Genomic DNA, 21,679 nt, shown 5'->3' on the forward strand with positions numbered 1-21,679 from the left:
ACGAAATCTTATTATCATATCTTCGAAACTTTATTGTGTTTATCCTCAAAATGTTAACACCGACAGAAGTGGCATTTAGGGGGTCAAAGTTGCCAAATTTTTGCCCCCATGTTGAGTGCATGTAATCGGACTGCTATCGCAGTAATCGGACGTCGTATTTTGAATGTGATAAGGGGCTAAATTTGATATTTTGAAACTTCGAACCCCGATTTTCAATTTCGATGAGTTTAGAAAACTATATGGAAATATTTCGTGATAATTAGTTACGTTTAATCCAGGGACGACGCAACTATATTTCAACGTGTATAGCGCTTAGATATTGGACACGGGCTGTCCCTGTGTGTTCCGTTCGACACCTCGTATCGTACGGTGTGGCTAACTTCACCAAGTTTGTAGCGCCCGAAATAGCTTCTACAAAAAAAAATCCAAAACGGGACGGCAGCGTCACCTGACTTAATATGCTGTAGCATGACTTGTAAAACGCTATCAAAACGGAGCGAAGTGAGTATAACGAACAGCATGTCATGTTAATGTCTGAAAACTGAGGTCATCCAAAAACTCTCACTGAGTGTATCGTTATGCAAATTAACCAATATGCAGAAAATCAGGGAAAGTTAGGTCCGGTTCCCACAGACTTTGAAATTCTCCCACAGTTTTTTTTTGTGTGCGATTTTATCTCATGCCGTTCTTGAGCCAGGGTAATCCTGAAAAGACCTGTCGTCATTAGTTCTTGAAGAACTGGGCACCAAACAGTGGAGCCTGGATGAGAAGTTACATGTATTGCAGGATTTCAGTTCATACATGTATCAGGTTCATACAGAAATGATTCTCATGTATTTTTGGCAGAAACAAAGTACTTTAACACACGTTTTATGAATTGGCCACTTTTTTTGTGGCGGTGTCAGACAGTCCATGGAACAGAGTGACTCATGGTGAAATTTGCCATGTACATGTACATGTAATCTGCCAATGTTTCCAAACTGAACAGGAAACTGACAAAATAAAGTTTACTGTCAAAGTAAGTTAATTTTTATGGCTATACTTGCCAGAGGGCAGGTGGATTTGAGACAGAACATCCATAGAATGGGTAAGGAACACATAACCATAACTTTGTAATTGATGCAGAAATCTGTAGCCTGGCAGAGGAGAATTTCTAAGTAGAATTGGTTAAATCTGTTCTGTAGAAAACACAAGAACAGGTACACGAAAATATTCAATTGTGTTCGGTAATAAGTGAATGGAACTGTTAAAATTCATTTATGGTCGCAGTGACCTGACATAATTTATCTTTTATAATTTATCTTTTACCGTCTTGACGGATGTAGTAAAATTTGAACCTATCCATACACAGGTTTGTGGTGAACAGATTACATGTAACTGTAATATCCTTTACACCAACGACACATTTTCCGCCTCTTTGACCCAGAATTTACACCCTCTCTCATAAATAACACCATTACATGTATAAGAAGCAATTACTATCACACAGCCTGTTCCTGGTATTTCAATCACGCGGAGTCACTGCAACCAGTCCTGGTATATTTAAATCAATGGCTGAAAGTGGGATACAAAATTGCTCCGCTTGAGAATGACATATACGATGTGTATGAAGAAAATACAAATTTATCCCAAACCGTTAAATTCCAACAACTTCTGTCCAGAACTCAATATCAAACGAAGAAATTTCCTAGTATTACTATAGACTGTCTATGGTATTACAGTGTAACACAGGAAATGCAAACTGATTTTTCATGCTTGCTTCTGGGTTAAACCTACCCTAATGCTAGAGGAAATGAAGTCACTGTTATTGTTAAACATTATGAACTGTGTAAATAATGAAAATAAAATAAATGGTATTCAAGATGTATTTGTAAAATTTTGATTTGAAGTTATTCAAAAGAAAAAATAACCATAACGTACAATTTAAACATATAATGTATAATGTATATAATCACGTTGGTCTCAAATACAACTCATGGTTCAGTAGTCACAATTTAAAGAGTGTCCTGTCTGGCTACATGTATACAATGAATATACGCACTAGAGGAGAAAGTCTGTTTATTTTTATACAAGTTTCAGGTGAAGTAATCCCATGATATGAAGGTGGAATGAACGTAAATGTCAATTATATTTTACAACACTTTTTTTTTGTTTTTTGTCTTCCGCTAACACAGACTTATTCTGAAGTCTGTGGAGTAAATGAACTTTTAGTTCCATGATTTTTTTTGAAAATCAAACATTCAATTTTTTCCCCATCAAATTAAGTGTGACATATAGGTTAAAGAGGTCATTTTGAAGATTAAAATAATTGATAAATGTGTTTCTCTGATCCAAAACCCCTAATTCTTTATTTATTATGAAAGAGAATGGGTTAATATTTCCAAATGGAAAGTTCCAGCAAAGCTTAAAAATTTCCTGTTCCCAGGCACATATTACCTATGCAAGGTGCCAAATATGTTCTTAATAGTAAATATCATACATATGTTTACCTGTAACCATGCATATATAACTATATATAACTGTATATATATATATATATATATATATATATATATATATATATATATATATATATATCTATATATATATAACTATATATAACTGTATATATATATATATATATATATATCACATCACACTGGTACATGTTCTGGTTTCTTATACTGTTTGATCACGTCTGCAAAGACTATATATTTTTGTTATTTACACGTGGATTTAGCATGTCTAAAAAGTATACTGTGTATATTGACAGGTTAATCCATCAGAAAACACAACCTTAGGTGACCTGTTTCAAAGGTGTTAATTTGTCAACATTTTATGACAAAGAGTGTTGTTCAAAATCCCAAGGAAAGCTAACAACTCTGTGAATATGTATGTATAAAATTTTTAGCCACACTGGAAAAGTGACAAGACCATTTTCCTAATACAAGTCGGTACACATACATGTACATGAAATTACATAAGCTGTGAACATAGTGCTGTATAGACTTTGGTATTAAGGATCATTTTGGGGCTCACTTCATTTCTTCTGAAAGCGAAAGACAAGAGTGGAGTTTTGAAACGTATGATTCTATGAATACAGGTCAACTACACACACAGTAGATTGGAATGTTCCCTATAATGTGCCGGCATGTGTATGCCTGGTGATCACTGAATTGACCCCACTTGACCTTGACCTGATTTTAATGCCTGTACCTTAATCTACATACGTGAATTCCAGCACACTCATCTAGGCTATATGTAGGTCATAATAGGGTTTTGGGGTTGCTTCTCTGTTTCATGTGAAAGTATATCTATGACATCATCCCAACCAATAAAGAATTTAGACTGCATAAGGTACGTGTACACGTAGAATTCACCTCAGGGACAGATATTCAGATTCTTAAGATTTAACTGGCTTATTTCGTACAAATCAAAAAGTTACTTTCTCTCTGTTGAGTTAACACAGGGATGGCGGCCATTTTGAATTTCTAGTGTCAGTAAATTTTGTTTGTACATGTATCTCTAATACCAGATTTTGAGTTGTGATCCGTGATTTTTATTTTATGTTTCAAACGGTAATGGGTTAAAAATTCTCTGGAAAAAGTTTCAGTGGAAGTTTAAGTTTTGAAGTTTTGAAGTTCAAACTGCCTTATAAAAACTCTTGAATATTACATTCGAACTGAAGGATGACAGCATATGTCAGATGAAAACGAAACAATACCAATGAATAGTTTTACCAAACTGCTACATTTGTATATACTGCTTTGAAAAATGGCTGTAATACATGGCTGTTATACATGTTTGAATCTTGAAATGGATAGATTTCAGATGCTTTCTGTAATTACACTATATCTGCAAACATTTGGTCATTGAAAGATAAAGCAGACTACAGTACTTCTATGTACAATACAACATGTTTTGATAATATTACATGATTAAGCTCGTACACCACGGATGTGATTCGGTGTTTTTATGCAATTATTCCTGACTTCTATGAAATGTTAGAAGAACAGACAAACAACTGTCATATTAGCAACGGTAATATTAGTCTCATGAATAATAAGATGGCTTACGCAGTTTATTACAAATCATGTGAGAAGATTAATTTTCAAATATAATTTGAGATGAATTGTATTTAAACCACTAACTATTGGAATGTTGCCTGATCTTTAAAGTGACTTTATTAATGGCAAAAAATTTTAATGCCGTCTGATTATTATTCTGCACAGATTCTGTGGACAAACTACATGACTTCAAGAGTTGAATGCATAGGCTGTACGATTCACAAAAATTTAAAGCTTTATTTCAAAGGAAACTACAATTTTCCAGTAAATTCACAAGATAGTGTGCCTGATATGTGCATGTAAAATGAACCTCATTTAAATTATTACAAGATTTAAGACGGCACTGAAACTGATCAAATTAGCAATTCTCAAGGCTATTGTTTAGTATCTCGCAGTGTTTGCATTAACTAATTACAAATTACACTCAACATAACATTTACATTAGCACAACCTGGTCAATTTGATCTCAGTAGGCTATGATAAATATGTATGTCCCTACATACTGTAAACAGCTGCATCTGTCGTATCAATTTGATCGATAGGAATTCATGTATACATGTATGTATGTTCTGGTATTTCTTCCCGATACAATATGAAATGTCATCAGATACTTTCTCAATGTGATGGATAGCGAGCTTTGCAGCTACAGGGGAATTATTGCCAATGAAAACATGTACAGCCATTGTATTCCACTGACAAGACTTCTTATAACTGGCTGATCGATACATGTATGCACATTTCAGGGCCTGATATGACCTGAAGGTACATTGTAACTGGTCTAGAGTACATGTATGCACCTTCCAGGGCCTGATGTCTTATAACTGGCTGATTGATACATGTATGCACATTTCAGGGCCTGATATGACCTGACCTGCAGGTACATTGTAACTGGTCTAGAGTACATGTATGCACCTTCCAGGGCCTGATGTTGTATAACTGGCTGATTGTTACATGTATGCACATTCCAGGGCCTGATATGACCTGCAGGTACATTGTAACTGGTGTAGAGTACATGTACATGTATGCACCTTCTAGGGCCTGATGTCCTTATTGTAATTTGCCTGGAACACTAATGCATTTACCATTTACATACATGTATGTATATATGCTGATTGTTCAATTTTTGAAGTTTCAAAACATGGTGAAAAATGTCTAGCCAAACGTATCAGTTCACTGTACCGATATGTTTGGCACAACTGTACCATGGGTTCAGCACTCCAAATGGCTACCATAGTGTAATATCTATTTACACACCTGAAAGCCGAGCACAAGTATTTTGCAGTGCTTTACAAAAACTTTCATGATTACAGTATTTGTTTGATGTACACACAACAAACAGAAAATGTATATCAAACGTCATCTCTTCAGCTGTAGAAATGTAAAATATTGGCCTTGACATGATAATGATATGGATGACATGATGCCATACAAATACATGTTCATGGGCCTGAATGATTGAGTCAATGGTGAAGAAATAAAATACATAAGGTTGTCCACACAGCATTACTCACACATCATTAATCTATGAGATGGAAATCGGTGATGTTTGAGCTACACTTCAAAATCTTTCACACTGATATCGCAATGTGATAATGATTTTCAAGCACGGGCATAAAATATTCAGTATTCTTGAATACAGAGCCTAAATAAACTCCAAAGTGAATTTGCGGTAAACATGCTATCAGCTCAATAAATGTGACAAAACTTGCTGAGAGATACACATACATGTAGCCTGAACAAAACACTAAAATCTATATTCCATGAGATTGAATAAAAGTAATGACACGTTTGAGGCCTATTTTGAGTGATTGTTCCGGTAATATTTTACATAGGATTGAAGAATCTTTATATTCTCTAAAACATATAGTTCTTTTCTGTAAATTAATTAATTCGCCTTGTATAATAAACTTGCTGATATTAAAGCCATGGTGACAAAACTGACAAAATCTGATACAGCACTGTCTTATCAAGAATAGTTGAGTGTATAATCAGTACAACCAGTCTTGAGTCCACAGTATTAATGACTTTTTATTCTGAGTGTTTTTACACTACCTTAGGGTACATTCATTCTGTTTGCTGCTAGGCTGGGAAAAATCTCACCCGGAAAAGCAGAGCCTCACGTACTCTTGTTTCAGCAATTTTCAGTTCAAAACCTACCGGGGTAATTATATGAAGCAGCCCTGATCAATCACATTGCAGAGATACACGATGGCCGGCAGCAATAAAATTTATCATCAAGTGCATGTGACTGCAATCCAATCTTTACCGTTCACACCATTTCTAATCCACAGATTGCTCTGCAAACAGTTCATAATCTGGTCTTTCACAGATGAGTAACTCCTAGATCAACTGAAAACATTTCTGAAACACATAGTGTGTCGGAATAACTGGTTACAACTTACATCAAGTACTATACATACATATACCAAGATGATGCTAACACGTAATATTGATAAGCTACTTGTTCATGGGTATGATCACTTAATATATAACTATTGAAATACATGTACACTCTCAATCATACATGTAGCTAACACTACAATTTCAGCTGTCAGAATAAGTACACCAGGACATTAGAAATTTTCATCCGTTTTAAAAAGTCTCTCGTTTTTTCACACGATTTCTATTCATTTTGTTGTATAAATTTACACAGATCTTTTTCATTGCTTGTATGTTTTATTGAAATTAGAGGATAAAATTGGCATACAATTTCAGAAACAGTAACAAGAAGGAACTTTCACTAATAACGGAAGATTCAATCTGATTTTGACTGATGGCTGGCTGAATTAGCACTGTAAATAAAATTATTTGATGATAATAAAGTAATAGAATTTGTCTAGAATGTAATCACATGGTATTTTACGATTTAGTATTCTGATTTTGATAGGTTGATGCATGTCCATGTAATTTGAAAAGTCCCACTGTGCTTTCAATCTTCACGAATATTGTTTATTGCTGTTACTATAATCACAGTAAAATCCAGGATTTTCCAGAAGCTTCCAAGCAAATTTCAAGGAATATTTGAGGTGCATCAGGCTATTTTTCAGGATTGATTGCATGGTTAATGCTTTATGGAAGTTTCACATTATTGTGAAAACATTTTACATGTAATGGTCACTGACGAGAGCAATTTTTCAAATCATAGCTGCTTGTTTGATATTCCAAGCAGTTCTGAGAGCTATTTTAATTTTTCTAGGACTTCACGCAGTGTTTTCAAATTGCATGACTTTATCAGAACATACACAGCCTGAATGCATACAGCCATCAATCACACATAAAACCTTTAACATTCACAGAATATTAGTATCTTCAGTATTACTTGCATAACTCTCTTTACGGAATCCTATACTGTATACATGAAGCAATACACTACTTTCTAATGAAAGGTACGGTAAGATCTTGTATTCGCTGAATGGTACAATGGCTGTGGATTCTGTTGTCACGCTCTTCCTTCCAAAAATAATGGTTTGGACCTATTTGTTGTTGTTGATAGTTTGGACCAATGCACTCGATAGTTAGGGGTGGAAAAGCTACGAAACTACACATGTATTAGCTCTGTTGTGTGCTACTTTACACCAATCCTACAATGGACAGAGTAACACGTGGAACACACAGGCCTGTACGCTGGGTTATGCAAATGTATGAAGGATAACCCGCTACAGAAATGATTCTTGGTGTTGTATTTAAGGTACAAGGTGCATCTTGAAGACAGGTACATGTATGTGTGGACTCTAAAATTTTCACAATACTTTTCTGCTCTGCTGTTTGTGTAGCCCCATTTTCAAGGGTGTACGGTGAATGAAATTTTCGATGGACCTTACGTCTTGTCTTGCCTTTGTGAAAATAGACATGTTTTTTTTCTCACATGGTTAAAATTTAATAAGCAGCCACTTTGAAACAGGTAACTTGTTTAATAAGCAGCCACTTTGAAACAGGTAACTTGTTTCTATTGTACCAAAATTTGCAAGTTCACAACTTCTTCTTTCGAAATGAACGTTTAAGTAGATTTAAACATACAGACATACAGACATACATACATACAGACATACAGACATACATACATACAGACAGTTCCCTAGCCTATAAGAATAGCTTCCATTGCCATATATACATATGGCTATGGGAGCTAAAAATCTTTCAGTTTTAAGTTCCGTGCTACCTTGAGCAGTCGTATTTGACACGGCGATGTGAATTATGGACACAGACTGATAAAGTGGGGCAAGATGAACAGGTACATTGTCAGCAACCTACACACTAATTGCGATGTCCCCATTAAGTACGGCTAGAAATACAATGAAGCCAGATAATCACAAATTACAGAAAGACCAGGCTATTATCACAATTCACCTTTTATGCTCCGTGCACATACAGATCTAATTTACATGTAATTAGTATTATTGAAATATCATTTCATCTTTGAAATGCTGGGGAGACGTCGTCGTCGTCTTTATTACACATTCATTTATCACTAGATCTCAATTTTTCACCTGCCTACACTGACAATGATGGCATTCATCTGATGATAATCAAGAGTTTAAACTTTTTTGGCCTCGTAAGTTTTTTTTAAAAGGGCAGTGGCTGTACATTTTAATTGTGGTATTTCAATTTAGACATGAAAAAAGGTAGAAAGCAAATTTGATGATGTACTGCTACAGTGTGATGAGAGGATCAACTTCAGAAAACTGTATATGGACCATTGGTTTGTACATACATGTATACATGTACACATGTGTGAGCGTTTCTAGAATTGGTCTGGCATTTACCGGCAACATTAAATTCTCTTTCATTCTAACAAAGTGGGAAGGTTGAAATACTGAAAGCTACAATTCAATATTTTTGGAAACAGAACTACAAAATCATTATCAATAAATATCAACCAATGGTACTGAATCAGAAAGTACAAAATGTATAATTTAATACTGCTAGTGCTATTGTCAATATGTCACAGGTAGACACATGAACTATTATTTCTCATTCCTCTGTCCCCTTGTCCTTTTATAGGTAATATCTTGCCAAATAGTCACCCCAAACTGATGTACAATTTACCCTACTTTACCCTTCAGTCAGATACTAATAAGACTATAATTTATATATAATTATTTATATATATATATATATATATATATATATATATATATATATATATATATATATATATATATATATATATATATATATATATATATATATATATATATAATTTATATATATATATATATATATATATATATATATATATATATATATATATATTCATCTATATCCATATCTATACATTGTACACATACACACACACACACACACACACACATATATATATATATATATATATATATATATATATATATATATATATATATATATATATATATATATATATATATATATATATATATATATATATATATATATATATAAAGGCTTCTGTACACAAACTGAAATAAAAAAAGCTGACATGCATGGTTTCAAAGGTCTCCCCACATTTCCAAAATTAAACAGCCAAGGCATTGATCAATATTCCTGGATTCTACGTCAATTCGATGACTAAGCACAAATCCCTCGTCAGTAGCACGCATGAAAAGCAAAGTGATAAACCAAGAGACAGAAATCATAAACAAGGCCCATGATTTCATAAATAGATAAGATCAATGATGAAATTTTAATTTCAAGTCTGTGTCCTTTGACTGCCCTGGCATACTCACCGGCATTCACTGAATGTACGTATATGTAATTTCCATAGTACAGTAGTAACACTTGCCGGCTTTTTCAGTTTTCCGAGGGTGTGGAACAGATCTGTCCATTTAGCATTCAAGTACAAATTCTCAAACATGATAGCATACAGGCAGATAGTGGGAAAGAACAGTACCTGATTAACAGCTGCCATGACTTTGAATTTGCCCCCTTCCACCTCCCCCATCCCCCCACTTCAATAATCTGACGTTCACCTACCTCTTTGATACAGCTCCTGGTTGATATTCTTAATGAGGGACTGTACGTTAGCCTGATTATACGCTATACACTGGGACATATTGACAATCAGGAGATTTGAACCGACTTAAAAATCATATCTTTCGGAAAGATGACTGCCAGTTCTCTGCGGCAACTCAGCCTGGTACCAGAAAATTAATACAAGCAAGTCTTGACCTAGTTAATGTTATCGGCGAATGTCAAACAGCAAAGCGTAGATGACTGTCACCTTCATGTTCAACATCACAGCAGCATCACTGAGAATTACGCCTCTCCTCCTTAATCCATCACCATGGCAACAGAATGGATAACGCTCTCCTTGTTTGAAAATCTTTTGGAGCGCCCGAGGCCAGCACAAACACACCAACTGATGACTTTGGCGTATTCCCCTCCAAATTTCTACATAATATATGTTGATATTACAGATAGTACCACTATGTCTAGCAGTAACCCAGAGCTTTCCATAGATCACTAGGAATTCATTCTGATTGGTCAACCTTGTAATAAGTTAATAAGGCTGTTCTATTTGCAAGTAGGGGTGTCATATTATCATAACTTCACATTTTTCACCAAATTTAATTATATTTTCCTCTAAAAATACAGCAATTTGTAATTCAATATAATGGTTTCATATATTCTGCATTTTTTTGTATTTTACAAGAACAAATCAACAGTTCGTCTGAACAGGGGAAAATGGATGGGACCTTACACTGTGCATGGTATTGTCCACATAAATAATGAAAGCTCATGTTGACTGTTGAGATGAGTGAATTCATTGCATATTTCTAGAAGGCAAGTTGAGGCCTCCGTGAGTGAATGCCTGAGCATGGAGGTGAAGAAAATGACAATGATATTGCCGGTTAGCTACATCTGGTTCAGACATAACATTCCAGTCTTTAAACACGCAACACCGTCGATGTGGGTCACTCCTGAACATGTCCCAGATTCCTCAACAAACACTTAACATCCCACAAGGACCAATACTACAATTTTTTCACTCAAATCAAATAATTGTAGAGTCATACACTGCAATTTTGCTCCATAGATGAATCAAATTGCTACGGTTAGAAAGTTACAAAACTATAATTCATATCAAAAGTTCTGTTTTTCACCAATGTTTTGGCTAGCCATCGCAGACATGTCTATTTGTTACTGTGAAAAAAAAATCCACACTGAGAATCAATGTCTACATGTATACTGTATTAAAACCCTTATCCTGCCAAGTTCAAGTAGTATGTAGTATGTCACCATCAGGTCAACTTGGATACAGTAAAACTGGCCAAGCATAACATGTCCCATAGGTCGCATTTTTAATAAAATATTGAATATTTGAAGGCCCCTGAAAACACATACTGTAACTGATTTCATGGGCTAAACCTGCTACACTATACCAAGCAAAGTTGGTGAAAATATGTATGGTTTTGGCTCAATACTGGTTTTTACTGACTTTGGAGATGGGGAAGTGATACCGTCTGGCAGGAAAAGGGTTAAGGCTGCATAATGATGCTGAGATCAGGTGTTATACTGAATGCCATTACATTTACAGTTCAACGTACATTTACACGAAAATACTAACCAATATTATAACTTTTCACATACATGTAAGACTGTTATAAGGTAAATAATGCGGGATATGTACTGCGTCGTGCCAGTTTCTAAACTCTAAGGTCTGTATTTCTTTTCAATAAGTTAATTTCATTCTTTTCGTTCATGGCAAACTATTGCCATAAAATACTGTAGCAACGAACAAGAGGTGGCATCCAGTTGTTTTCAATGAATGTGTAGCCCCTGTATTATAGGAAAGTAGAATTCTAAGGTTTTTAAGCTATCATTATCACTCAATGACATACTCTATCTTGAGATACTGTATATTGTGCACTCAATGACATACTCTATCTTGAGATACTGTACATGTATATCGCACTGCAGACCTAAACCCCCCTCAACCTCTCTGCCCGCGTCCCCCATTTTGTAACCTCATTATCCGTAATTCTGATTTTCTCCAAAAATATACCTGCTATAATCAAACTTAGAATCAACTTATATTGCATTCATATTTCACCACTGTTGTATATGTATCTCTGTACAATCATGGTACTCTAAGCACGGAGCAACTGACAATGGAATATTCAGGTTATAATATCATGCTTCACAAAGTTCAAGTTCAAAGGTCAAAGCGATGATCCACTGGATCATGGACATACCAGAATAGGTGTTCAATGCCTGGGTCAAGTTTGTTTAAGATTGTCAGGAGATTTCACAGGAGTTCTTTCGTTTTGTTATTGTTTCGTTCACCATCAAATTGACAAAGTGATTATCAGATAGATCAGTGTCCCAGCCAAGATATTCTCACCAACCCTCAAGAAATGCTCGCATGACGGTAGATTCTCTGACCACAAAATTTTTTATGTTTAAGTTCAGTAGTATGGGATTTAACATAAGTCTTCATAAATCAGGCAAGATTTTTGTCAATTAACAGATCTTGGCAACAATAAAAAGTATTTAAATAATATCTGCCATTTGACTTTCATACTGCGGTCATTCATGATTTTAATATCTATTTGAAAATATAGTGTGACACACATACTATCTTCAATCAGGAATAGTCGGGGTAAAGACAAGTGAACAAGTGAAACCACTGACTGGCTTCTGCCACGGTAACTTGACCTTGTGTGTTGATTTCACTGACAGTGCCAATAATACAGGACAATTTCAGGCTCACACGATTGACATTGTATCATGCACAACTGTAACACACACCAGTGAACTGTAAACAGAAGTAAAGAGCTTCTGTGGTGACGATGCTGCTGATTATGCAGTGTTTATGCATAAACTCAACACTAAAGTTGGCACGTACATGTAGTCAATTGGTTGAGTGACAAGTACAAGCTCCCTGTTACCACGTAACTGTACTCAGTTACATAACAATGACTTCTAATGTTGGGTCTCCCTGAAACTGCAGCTCCAATGCCTACAATATGTGGGCTTCCTTGTTAGGGGGGGGGGGGGGGGGGATGTCACTAGAGCATACACTGTGTGGTTTCTGTGATAACAACTCTGACATATTCCACCCTGCTAGAAAGATTGTAATATAGTTGTGATTCAGGATTGGCGCAAAGACATTGATTACAAATTCTCAAAACTGATGCAAAAGGTGTTGTAACCTTTGTTTGTTCTGACTCTGAGTGTTGCGTGAAATGATCATGCTGTATTTCCTCTGCCACTCTCAAATTCGTAAAATTACTAATTTTTTAGATGATTTACTAATTTTTTTCATTGCTTATTCGTAAATATACGAATGCAAGGAAGCAGCTGTTGATTGAGAGCTCACCCAAACCTCAACATAGTTCTGTCTAAGCACATGTTGTACTTAATTCGAATTTGATTGAATGATATTCCATATTGGAATGGTTAAGTTTACTAATGAATTTCAAAATTTACGAAAGTTTCAATACCCAATTCGTAAATTTACTAAAAAATTTCAGAAGCCAGAGGAAACACAGTCATGACTGACATATTACTTCAAAAAGCCTGGAAAGTCCTTCAATTCCCCGTTTTCAAGTGCAGAGATCCTGAACTTCACACAGAGATGCATTAGGGTTGTACTAAAGTATGGAGGTCATGGGTAAACAGGGATGAAACCCTGAGTGTACAGTAAAGGTATGGGTGAAGGGGCATGAAGGAAGGCGTGTCCCTACTTGACAACCACCATGGCAACCAAGCTATACAGTGTGTCCACACTTGATGCTAATTACAGTAATGTGGCCACTTGACATAATGTGAACATGGAACACACAAAACTGTTGTTCTACATACAGTTAAACCACCACAAAAACAAAACTTGACCTATAAATCAGGAAGGGTAAATTTTCACATTCTGCCAAATAGGTAAGAAAAATTTGTATTATCTAAAGTTGTCTGATATGAATGGTTCGGCTTTATCCACATTTGTGACTAGAATTGCCTTGGGTTGAAAATCAGACCCTGAGGCACAGGTCTGCATCCTACCACATCTAGACTACTTCAATCTTGACACAGTTTGGCCTGGGACAACCAGTATCAATATTGACACCGTCCTTGTATAGTCACTATGCAAGATGGGCGGTGAATTCAAAGAAGACAGCCAGTTCTTAATCCAGGTGTATCCTAAATTACTGCTGACAATAAAAGACTTGCCCTCGGTAACCTAGTTCTCACTGAATTCATTCCCCCCTGGGAGACATTCATTTTCTGGGCCCCTGGTGCCTCATTTTGACCAGCTGGGATTAACAGCTACATGTGTTCATGTACCCTTACCACATTTGTATAGCAAGTAGTCAGATCAAGAATCGACCTTGAAAGAATAAAGGACGTACATCTGATGGTATGGAAAAGTTCAGACTCTGTAACAAACTTACGCAGATACATTTTTAATGTACAAAACTAATAATTGAACATCCTCTTCAGGAATTTTGGATGAGAGAGTTTAGTAGACATGTATGCTGCTGGTTGACTTTCTTCTGAGCATACATGTACAACTGCGTGGAAATTCTATCAACCAGCAGTAGCATACGGATTCTCCTGAACAGGATTTTGAGGAGTTGGCCAAAACATCACTTTGCCTACTCTATTAATATGTTAATAAACATACAAAAACACATTTTCACTATAAAACATATGCAAATTATGTATTGTTATGTAAATTTCTCATTACCAAACTGTGGATAACATTATGTATCTACTCATATAACCATACCAAAGAATATATATGCAAATCAAGTATTGTTATATAAATATACTTTTCTAAACTTTGGAGAACACCCTGTATCACTCCAACACTCACAGCCTCCCCTTACTAGATGTTGGGTATTTGCATATCCAGGTTACTGCATCAGACATCACTGTAGTACATCATCACATGTGCTGTGGATGTGTGAAAGCAGTATCATTTCTCTGGCTTCATCAAAAAGATGTAATGATCTATTTACAATTCACAACCTACCAATTTGCACCTTCAACTTCGCGTGAATTTCAACTACCACACTTTTGAGTCATTTAGCCTTTATGTGCAACGTGTATAACACTGGCAAAACCAGTCAGTAAACAGCTGTATGCTTTCTCTAAATTATTTACAAGAAAGAATAATATGAACTAAATAAAACATGACTCATCCTGTAAAATATAGGAAAATTTTCAGCACATATACCGGATTACCTGCTCTATGATCTTTGTATGACCTTGTGACCTTTCCTCTCTGACCTATGACCTACCTCTACTTGACAACCTAAAGGGAAGAGTTAATTCATACTATGGTTTCATGACTCAGTAGCTAGAATTGTTTTTCATTTTGCAGAACTACATCTTCCTTCACTTGACTGCTCATCTAGGTTTCCACAGTAGACTGAAAGATCTCCTTTCTCTGCTTCGCCAATTTTCAATTCAAAATCAGGTGACCAAAACTGCAATAATTCTTCAGCTAAAAGCATCATTTATTCCATGACATGGGCATCCATTTGACCTTTTTTCCCATATTTTGGCCAAAATATTCCAAATATTTTTTCCAACGGGCAAGAGACCCATGTACAGGATGAGGTACCCATTAACATCGGGCAATGTGGTGTGCCATGGCTTACTAAAGGGCAAAACATTAAGCTTGAGTCTGGAGCTCACCATCTTTTTGTAGTGAGTCCAATACTATGGCCACACCATGTTCTCAAACTCAATATCCTTTAATGGAGAGTTAGGTAGTCACCCTACCAACTGGGTAGTGATACCTCCTACATGTATTAACATGAACACTCCCTAATTTCAACAAGATGAACACACACCAGTGTTTATTTCATTTCCAAAGTACTGGTACATGTACAGCTGTAGCAGGCCTTACACTGTCTCTGTTGTCTTTGATCGTCATGATTGGAAGTCAGGTGATGGTATTGACATGACAATCTGGTGTGATAACATCTAATTGACTTGTTGCTATGACAGCAGGGTGATTAAAATAAGTATTGTGATGGATATGCTCTGAGCCTCACAAAATATTACTCTACACACGATGACAATGTACATGCGGGTACATCGTCACTTCAAAATCATAATGCAACCACAATCCAAAACTCCATGTAGCACCTCTGAAAAATGCATCTTTATCAACTCAAAGTACATGTATATATGCAAACTGAGGAAAAAGATCTAACTTCCAAGGAAAGTCTAAGATAACTATAGTATACCAAAAAAGTATGCCTGATATTGTACGGGGACCATCCAGGTCAAGATTGCAGAATGTGCAAATTAGATGGTTCATATAAAGCGATGACTCAATTACAATACAGGCGTTGATTTCCTCTGACACCATCTATCATGCAATATTACACAGGGATGGTTACATCCATGAATCACCTTGCTCCCATAGTGCCACATTTGTCATCCTAGTTTACTCCTAAGGGTAGGAAGTGATTGACATTGGCTGACTTGATGTCAAACTTACAGAAAGGTAACAGTAGCATTTTAATTTAAACCCGGTCAGAGAATCTGTCCTTCAAATTTTAAAGGGTCCATGGAGGTAAATACATGTAGAATCTTGCGAGTAGGGAATGGTTTTAAGATGATTCACCACTTAAGGTAAAGGGCGACGAATTCGGACGCGCACATGCTTTAGAACGTTTCGCGCAGATTTAACTCCAGCCTGCCGCAAATGGGTTATTTTGTAGCGCATATATTTAACATCAACTGTCATTGTTGAAATTGCGCTTTTACCTAATTTTTGACCCAGTGTCTTAGAAATACATGTGACCTATAACCTTGTCATATTTTGACCCCTAGGAAGCTGGTTTTTATTCAATATGAGCGAAAAATTAACATTTCTCTCCCATTTATGTGGCGCAAATTATCCATTCACCTGGAGATATTGTAAAAAGTAGCGTGGTGACACCCTTTTATTAAAAGTGTAAACTAAATGGTATTATGTCAGGATTTTATTCACCAAGTTTGGTCAAAATGACACCATTCAAAGCGACAGGAAGAAAGTTCGAAAATTATGTAGTGATATAATTTCGATATCGTCATTTTGTAATCGATACTTATGTTAAAATTTCTTCACAAACATCATGAATACTATACATTCGATAGATATGGATCTTAAGTCTTGGTATTTATTGAAATTAACTCATTTGCTAAGCGTTTTATAATTGCTTTTTTTAGTTTAAGTGAATTATATCATTTTTATTTATTTCTAACGACGCCATTTTAACGTCCGTTTCCATGGAAACGAGCGTGGTGACCCCCATTTTTTATTTCATTTTTGCACTTGCACAACTTCCAAGAATATTTGTGCAAAGTTTCAAGAAAATGACACCACAACTTAATTTTGACGTAATTCGTAGTACTTCACCTTAATACCTGACACACTGCATACTGGTGAATTATTGCAAGAATTTGTGTCCACTATTCAGTGTGTTAAATATGAAATTTTAGTTACCATGGTGAAAATCCCTGATATCATTTGGACACCAAGTAAGAATTTCCATGGCAACGTTGCAAAAGCTACAGCAAGATTGAATTCACCTCATTGTTTTACAAATTAATGATATGCACAATTCAATTCATAGCAGTGATCCAAAAAATGTTCGTACACCAAGATACTGCAGAAATATTTCTTATATTCTTACATACATTTATACACATATATTGTATGTTGCCATGTACATGTAGTAGTTTATCTTTCCACTTTGTGCCTATATCACCAGCAGTAACACATTCATGTTATATCTACAGTATTTCCAAGTAGACCGATGAGATGTCAGGGTAACACTTCAAGACAGTCATGCAGAACACAGAGACTGCATGAATAATGGCTCTATTAGCCAGAACCAGTCTCCAAGGAAACTAGAATGTGGCAAACGGTTGTAATTTCCTCTATTCTACCAATATACGACACTTGCAATGAAATTTTCATGAAAACTTGCTGGGGTACATGTACATCAGCAAGGCACACTAGACAAAACAGGATAGAATTTCCAATGGTAAGAAAATCTCTCAATCTGGAGGTTTTTCTCCAACTTTGTCTTTTGTGTCTTGCTGTACATGTACTTAGTGTTTTCCTTCAAACCTTTCAGTAAGATGCTCCTCCTAAGATTTGTTCCAGAATGAAATGTGCCCACTTTTCCACAGTTGTCGGTGTTGTATGAATTATTTGCACACTTACAGCGATTTCTTCTGTTGTTCTTAGTCCATACATATGTGTAGAGTACATTAGTGTCAACTATCATACACGTGTTGAAACTCTCAAGTCCACGCCAGATGGGAACTCTTCATCACAGAACACAAGTTGACAGACAATAATATTAAAATGCACGTAGATAACTCTCTAAGATAACACCATTAGCAAAACATAAGCTATCTTTTCTGTCCATATATTCACAGTGAACATATTTTAAATTTAGAATCATAATTTTGTTTTTCTTTCATAATGATACTGTCAAATATATTTTTCTGAGCCAAGCCCTCTGATTGGGTAAACATTGTGGGCTAGGCATTCCAATTGGCTATGACAGGTTGATGTTGTAGAAGTACACAATGATTAACATAGGCACTAAGACATCTACCTTCTTTTATTTGTGTGGATGGTTAGCTTCTACAGGAATTATTGGAGTCACTTTTATGTTTCTGATAAAAAAAAATCACTGTTGTTTGTTTTAGGTAACACAAAGTGTGTTCCAGGGGTGGGGGTGCACTTCTTCCATTAATCACAAATGTGTATAGGTGCTGCCCTTTGAAAAGGATATTTTTCAGCAACACAGTCTGACATATGGTGTATAAACTTCATCGTAAACAGTGTCACAAATTGGGTATAATCTAATCCATCCAAAATTAGTCAAAATCAAACATGAGTTTCTTTCCTGCAAAAAATTGGAGTCCTGAAGTAATGTGATTTTAGGTCAAAAATGGGGTATATGGGCTTTATACATGCAGCCTTACATCCCTACCATAATTTCCAAAGACAGGTACAACCCCCCCCCCCCCCTCCCCCAATTCATGCTATCAATATGTATATAATAATCCTGGCTTTCTTGATTTGAATGACAGAGAAAAGTTCATGTACATCTTTACTCACAAAGATAAACTACCTCTTGCCAAATTTATTTCTTGTACTTTAGTTCCTCCCCCAGCAGCAGCTTCATCCAGTGTTTGCTGAGTTTTGTAATTTTTGCCTTACCACACTCCTTGAGTGTGTTGTTGAGCAACAAAGTAAAGTATTAAAGTATATACCAGACATCATATCAACAAGGTCCAGTGAAATTTGCTACAATGCACAAGATACTTTCTGAATGAAAAACATTGACACAAGTACAGCCCTGAAATATCAATCACTTAGACAAATGACCTTCATTAACATCCACGACAATATATTGCCACAGTACACATATTTCTATAGGCATTACACAACTTCTTCTTTTCAAAACGGGAAACTGCCAGTGATATCATTGTGCTGTGTCACTGTGTTGGCATTGCTTCACTTAACACTCAAAGGACTTCCCTAGTACATATACATGTAAAAACACTATGACCAGCCCACAAGCCTAGGGCATAATGTCTGCCGCTAGAACATGACTGGTACATTCAGAGATAAATCCCCAGGCTATATAGATAAGCAGTATGTTTACAGATAAGGTAGGACTTATATAGACTTTATGATTAAACCTGGGAAGCAATCACTCTACAGATAATAATGTTATATAATCTACAGGAATTTATTGGTATCTGGAAACATTTTTTTAGAGAAAACGAAATGTCATTCCGTGAGAAACCAAACCAGTCAGCTAGAATAGATGACCAGATTGTGCCCACTACTGCCAGATTGTGTATCGATTTTCCAGCGATGAATGACATCAGAGTTCAAAACTGATGAGGTCACTCACTGAGAAGCGATTGGATATATTTATCGTTGTACTCCAGACTGCCGTACGCTGCCTACAGTTTAAGACTACCAGCTTTGGCTATGGACAATTCCCTGTTGCCTGTATTGATGCCTTCAGAAGGTTGGCAAATATAAACACATTCATGCTGTGATGATCAGATGAACGCAGCAGCTTGCGAAGAGTCGTTTCCCGAAGTGCTAGTCGGTCTCTCGGCCAGAGTGGGAAGGCCGAAGGGTACAGACCGCCGCAAGCAGTTTTGTAAGATATGCAAGCTTTGTGTCAATTTGTGAAATCACAGCATATTCAAGTTCAAATTTCGTCCAACGACTGCTTTGACTTTCAATTACTAGAATGTGCGTAAATTATTTCCGCCCGTTATAATGTGTTGGGTCTTCCTTTGTTAGGCAATGCATCTCCTTTGTCTACGAATTGTTGGCTTTGTATAGTTCACTTTGTGTCGGCTAATAAATAAACAAAGCAGGCATTTCTAGGCTCTGGGGTATTCATATGACTCGGTCAATATGTGTGACCATCAGTGACTGGACGGTATATTTCTTAATTGATTGGGCGTTGGTGTTTGACTTGAAAGAAGCAAGTTAAAGCGGCAGATTTATCCATATATCAGTACAGCATACGGAGCTGCGGAGCGCAGTCGGGCTTATTACATTACAAACGAACTTTCAAACCACAAGCGTAACGTAAACAAATCAAACCGGCGCTGTTTTCGTTGCGATAGTTGCAAGTCCGTTCGAAAAAAGAACCATTGGATCACATCATGTCGATGTCTGCTTGCTCGAGCGGGCACGATGTGTTTAATCTCCTGGAATAAAACCTTCGCTATCGACTTAAATTTATCGTTGAGAGGACCAACCCATTTGCCACCGCCATTTTAATATTACGATGGCCGCACATGCCGACGAAAACACCGGCGCAATTCAGAAATCTTGGAGCTTACCTTGCGTTTCCCAACTTGAATGAGGGTCGGAGACCACAGGCATGCCTTACATGAACGCCTTGTGCGTGTGTTACGCGGTCACACACAGGAACGACTGGAATTTCGGATGTAATCGGCTATCACAGAAGCACCCAGATCAGACAAATGATGGTTCCAGCAACCTATGCCCTCGAGACGACCCGCACAAAGGTCATATCATAGCGCCATCATCGACAGAGAATGCTAACTACTTTTGTTGTTACTGAGGGAAGAACCATCGTAAAAAACCACGGTCCGTGGAAAAAAACCTTGTCCAGTTACATTATCGCTTCGGAAACAATGAATCGTAATTTTCAACATTTAATATTATAGTTTTGTTAATTTGTTTAAGATACTGGGCAAGATTACAAGAATGAGCTAAAAAGTACGATGGGAAAAACCTCAGTATTTGAAATGATTGTTGCGACTTACCAAGTTGATATTTTTCGATCAATTTTGCATTACGGAAGTGAAATATGGGGTTATATTGAAGCACCAGATATAGAGAAAGTTGACTTTCTTCACCATATAGTTATACATACATAGATACATAGATACATAGATACATACATAGATACATAGATACATACATAGATACATACATAGATAAATACATACATACATACATACATACATACATACATACATACATACATACATACATACATACATACATACATACATACATACATACATACATACATACATACATACATACATACATAAAAAGAGAAGAAATGGTCGTTCTCTGAGGTATGTTTCCCTAAATAGATATCAATAATAATCAAATATCAAATACT

The 21,679-nt window shown here is 36.1% G+C and overlaps 1 protein-coding gene across 10 annotated transcripts in view; it reads right to left on the reverse strand.

Moving 5' to 3' along the window:
• Window positions 1-21,034, reverse strand: part of LOC139133557 (dystrobrevin beta-like) — a 119,981-nt gene extending 98,947 nt beyond the window's left edge. For 4 of the 10 annotated variants that reach the window (XM_070700275.1, XM_070700271.1, XM_070700266.1 and 1 more), the window contains exon 1: window positions 20,862-21,034. In XM_070700275.1, coding sequence (XP_070556376.1) covers window positions 20,862-20,904 — 43 coding nt within the window. In that variant the 5' untranslated portion in view covers window positions 20,905-21,034. Of the gene's footprint in view, window positions 1-9,995; window positions 10,454-20,861 lie in introns of those variants that run through there. The other 6 variants (XM_070700267.1, XM_070700264.1, XM_070700281.1 and 3 more) reach the window with 4 other exon arrangements.
• Window positions 21,035-21,679: the final 645 nt, after the last annotated feature.

Source organism: Ptychodera flava, chromosome 5 (assembly GCF_041260155.1).
Source record: "Ptychodera flava strain L36383 chromosome 5, AS_Pfla_20210202, whole genome shotgun sequence".
NCBI classification, from domain to species: domain Eukaryota; kingdom Metazoa; phylum Hemichordata; class Enteropneusta; family Ptychoderidae; genus Ptychodera; species Ptychodera flava.